Below are 4330 nucleotides of genomic sequence, written 5' to 3'. Positions count from 1 at the left end.
GATACAAGATTGAAGACTTTGTCCCGTGTCCGGATGGGACTCTCCTTGGCGTGGAAGGCAAGCTTGGCAATACAGATATGTAGATCTCCTCCCTTGTAACCGACTCTGTGTAACCCTAGCCCCCTCCGGTGTCTATATAAACAGGAGGGTTTAGTCCGTAGGACAACAACAATCATACGATAGGCTAGCTTCTAGGGTTTAGCCTCTATGATCTCGTGGTAGATCAACTCTTGTAATACTCATGTCATCAAGATCAATCAAGCAGGAAGTAGGGTTTTACCTCCATCGAGAGGGCCCGAACCTGGGTAAACATCGTGTCCCCCGCCTCCTGTTACCATCCGCCTTAGACGCATAGTTCGGGACCCCCTACCCGAGATCCGCCGGTTTTGACACCGACAGAGGTTTCGATTATCGGTTGCCAATGGCTAGTAATTGGAGTTTCATTCAATTTGGGGAGATAATCTGTAGCCAATATCCTTGGGGTTCGCTTGATGAAGTGATATACAAATACTATGATGGGGAAAAGAAATGGGTGACAGTTAGTAATGATGAAGAGCTGGCTACCATGTTTGTTAGGCATAAAGAGAAAGATAATTTTCATGTGAGGCTGCAAGTTGATGTGCTTGAGCAGACATTTGGACCTAGGATGACATGTGCAACATCTCGGGGAGAACCAAGTCGTCGTAATGGCATCTCTAGCCAGAACAGTTCAGTTGGTGCACGGCGACGTGGTGGCTCGACAAGTGTGGGCAACGGCAATAGGGTCCCCCTTGAAGTGGAGCCTGATGACTACAATTCTGGGGTTGATGAAGAGAAGCTATATTCTGATGTTATTCAGAATTTATGATGGGCACCTCGGGCTGAAAACCAAGATGAGGCTCAGAATGCAGTCCATGTGGATGATGACGCGGTGGGTGAGGACGAAGACCTTGCAGCTGTTGAATGGGGCCCTTTGAACCCTCATATGGAAGAAGGTACAGTTTTTGCATCCATGAATGAGTGTAGAAATGCACTTGTGACATACTGCATCAAGGTAGAATGTACTTTCAAAGTTGACAACAGCGATCAAGTACATTACAGAGTGCACTCTTCGACTGAGGGTTGTCCATGGAGGCTGCTCGCATCTAAAATGCGAAATAGCACTAATGTTTAGGTCAAAGTGAACCCTTTTAAGCACACATGCCAGGAATAAACCCTTAGGAAGGATACAATCAGTAGAGCCAAGTCAAGATGGGTGGCAGAAGAAGTAAAGAAGTGGGTGAAAGAAAACCAGCAAGTGCGTCCAAAGGAATTGCAGAAGAACATCAAAGATAAGTTCAAGATAGATTTACCATAGATGAGGTTGTTCAATGGTAAACAACATGCTATGGATCCTATTTATGGTAACTGGCAGGAAAGTTTTCAATTGTTGTATTCATTCAAAGGTGAAGTAGAGGGGACAAGCCCAGGTAGTATTGTAGATATTGATCACCACACCGTGGAGTACACATTCAGGGGAGTGACAAAGACCAAGGAATGCTTTAGGAGGGTTTTTGTCTGCTTTGAGGCTTGTCGCCGGGGTTTTTTGGCAGGCTGCGGGCCTTATTTGGCTATTGATGCCACTTTTCTCACAGGGAGGTTTAAAGGATAGTTAGTAGTAGCTTGTGCAGTTGATACACATAGTTTTGTATTTCCAGTTGCCTACGGTGTGCTGGAGACAGAGTCTGAGGAGAGCTGGACTTGGTTTTTGCATAATCTGTGCCGGGCTATTGCACATCCCAATGGGTTGGTCATTCATACAGATGCCTGCAAAGGTTTAGAAGTGGTCGTGGACAATGTGTTCCCTGGAGTAGAGCATAGGGAATGCATGCGTCACCTTGCTGCAAATTTCATGAAGAAATTCAAAGGAAAGGTGTATACTGACAATTTATGGCCAGCATCTTTGACTTGCAGTGTGAAGAAGCACAACTACCACTTGAGGCAGTTATACATGGATCCCAAAGTGAAAGAATACCTGGAAACACACCACTCCCAGTTATGGGCCAGAAGCCAATTCGGTGAACTGAGCAAAGTTGACTATGTGCACAATAATCTAGCAGAGTCTTTCAACTCAACGATCCGGAAACTAAAGGGTCATTATGTGGTGGATTTGCTTGACAGGATAAGGATAGAATACATGCAGAAATTTCATTATCATGCAGGAATAGCCGAGGAAAAATTCATGGGCCACATTATCATCCCTGCCGTGATGAATGAACTGAAGCAGAAAACAACAGGCTTGGAAATGAACATGACTCTTTGCTCGGGTACCACAGCAGAGATATCATATTTGGATAAATAGAAGAGGGAGTGGAGATATCTAGTGGATTTAGAAGCTAGAACTTGCAGTTGTAGGCAATGGCAGATAACTGGGTTGCCATGCATTCATGCCTTGTTTTTCATCACTTCTTTCCCAGGTCCAGCAGGGAACATACAGCAGTATGTGCATGATTACTACTCTGTTGCAAGGTTCAAAGCCACATATGCTTATTCCTTGCCTGCTATGGAGGGAAAACAACAATGGGACATGGTGGACCCTGGATTCAAGCTTTGCGCTCCAGTTCTGAAGAGAGCAGCAGGTAGACCAAGGAAGAGTCGAATCAGACCTCGCAGCGAAGGAGCTGGACTTGGAGCGAGGAAGCGTAAGTGCACAAGGTGTGGTGGGTCTGGTCATTTCGGTAAGTATTGTGATAACACAGTAGATCCAGCGTTCAGAGAGAGTTTCGATGAAGGCTTCGATGAAAATGTTGGTCAGCAGCCGGTTGCCTCAACAGATGATGAAAATGATGGTCAACAGCCGGTTGCATCAGATGGGGATTTTGAAGAGGTTCCAAATGATGATGGTCAATAGCCGCATGATTTTGACGATGATCCAAAATATCCTCCAAATAATGATTCAAGTGAGGCTCCAAATGGTGATCCAAGTGAGGCTCCAAATAGTGATCATGGTGATCCAAGTGAGGCTCCAAATGGTGATCATGGTGATGCAAGTGAGGCTCCAAATGATGATCCAAGTGAGGCTCGAAATGGTGACCAACCTTCTGTTGTTGTGAGTTCTGCTAGGTATGTAAATCTTGCAAGGGTCTACTGTACATTTATCACTTGACATGATCTCATTACCCTTTATGTTTTGCACAGCTCTATGATAGGTTTGAAGAAGACGCGCAAGGTACCGACAACCAAGAGGAGAAGAGAAGAAGCAATGAGCACAAGGTGCACGAGGAGCAAAGTGATTGCAAGAAGCTCAAGGAACAGACAGAAGCCCCAATGCTATATATGAATAATTATGAAACATTATGAACAATGTTATATTTCTGTTGGATGATGTTGGACCTATGTTAGAACTATGTTTGACATGATGTTTAAATCTGTTGGATGATTTTTGAATGAGCACATGGTTTTTCCTTCTTCTTTTTTTGATTTTTTTTAATTTTGTTTTTCTCATTTGAATTCTGGTCAAACCTAACTTTGGCCAAGATTTAAACAAGTCTAAAACATCAAAATGAAAAACTAAGCCTGGATCCTTCTTAGTCAATCCAAAATGAAGCTGTGGTGAGGTTTTGAAATTTTCATGAAAAATGTGCTAAAAAGAGGGGTCCAAAGGTAGGGTAAACGGCCTCATTTCTAAGCAAGGTTTTTTCGACCTTGTCTAAATCAGCCAAATAACTTTCCTACACATATATTCTATATATACAGACTATGTGCGCTGGTTTTTCCATTTTTGATTTTTTTAATTTGTTTTGCTCATTTGAATTCTGGTCAAACTTAACTTTGACCAAGATTTAAACAAGTGTAAAACATCAAAATGAAAAACTAAGCCTGGATCCTTCTTAGTCACTCCAAAATGAAGCTGTGGTGAGTTTTTTGAAATTTTCATGTTCATTTCCCCAAAACACTTCTCTTCACTTCATACAAGAGAGTTTGAGATACTCGAGATATCACACAATACACATGAACTTATCGTTTAAATGTATGTAAACCTTGTTTATCAACTTAAATCGTTAGTATATGACATAAGAAGACTATGTGCGCATGTTTTTTATTTTTCTGATTTTTATTTAATTTATTATGCTCATTTGAAATCTGGACAAACAAGCTTTGACTGCTCCAAACCCCTCCCAAACCCCGCTAACCCTAGCGTTGAACAAGAACCGTCCATCTAACCCTAGCGGCGATCAAGGGCCATCGATCTAACCCTTCTAGAAGGAATCTGCGGGGAGGAGGGGGGCGATCCGTGAGATGCAATCTGATTGGCTGGGAGGTTTTTTTTAAGCAAATACTGGGCGCGCTGGATGGACCGTTGGGCCGTCTC

The 4330-nt window shown here is 43.0% G+C and overlaps 1 protein-coding gene across 1 annotated transcript; it reads left to right on the top strand.

Moving 5' to 3' along the window:
- The first annotated feature begins 991 nt into the window (after positions 1 to 991).
- On the top strand, positions 992 to 2869 carry LOC141022610 (uncharacterized). The gene is made up of 4 exons (XM_073498875.1): positions 992 to 1040; positions 1677 to 2285; positions 2436 to 2597; positions 2718 to 2869. Exons 1-4 carry the CDS (start codon positions 992 to 994, stop codon positions 2867 to 2869), a joined length of 972 nt encoding a protein of 323 aa, XP_073354976.1.
- The last annotated feature ends 1461 nt before the right edge of the window (positions 2870 to 4330 follow it).

This window comes from Aegilops tauschii, chromosome 5 (genome assembly GCF_002575655.3).
Source record: "Aegilops tauschii subsp. strangulata cultivar AL8/78 chromosome 5, Aet v6.0, whole genome shotgun sequence".
Lineage (NCBI taxonomy): Eukaryota > Viridiplantae > Streptophyta > Magnoliopsida > Poales > Poaceae > Aegilops > Aegilops tauschii.
This window is presented reverse-complemented; position numbering and strand designations above follow the sequence as displayed.

What these genes read in the sequence shown, in the direction of transcription:
- LOC141022610 (XM_073498875.1), top strand. Translation starts at nt 992, where the DNA reads ATGAATGAGTGTAGAAATGCACTTGTGACATACTGCATCAAGGTAGAA. An exon ending in ATACTGCATCAAGGTAGAAT is followed by an intron (nt 1,041 to 1,676) that starts GTACTTTCAAAG and finishes TTGTATTTCCAG; the next exon opens with TTGCCTACGGTGTGCTGGAG. An exon ending in GAACATGACTCTTTGCTCGG is followed by an intron (nt 2,286 to 2,435) that starts GTACCACAGCAG and finishes CTTCTTTCCCAG; the next exon opens with GTCCAGCAGGGAACATACAG.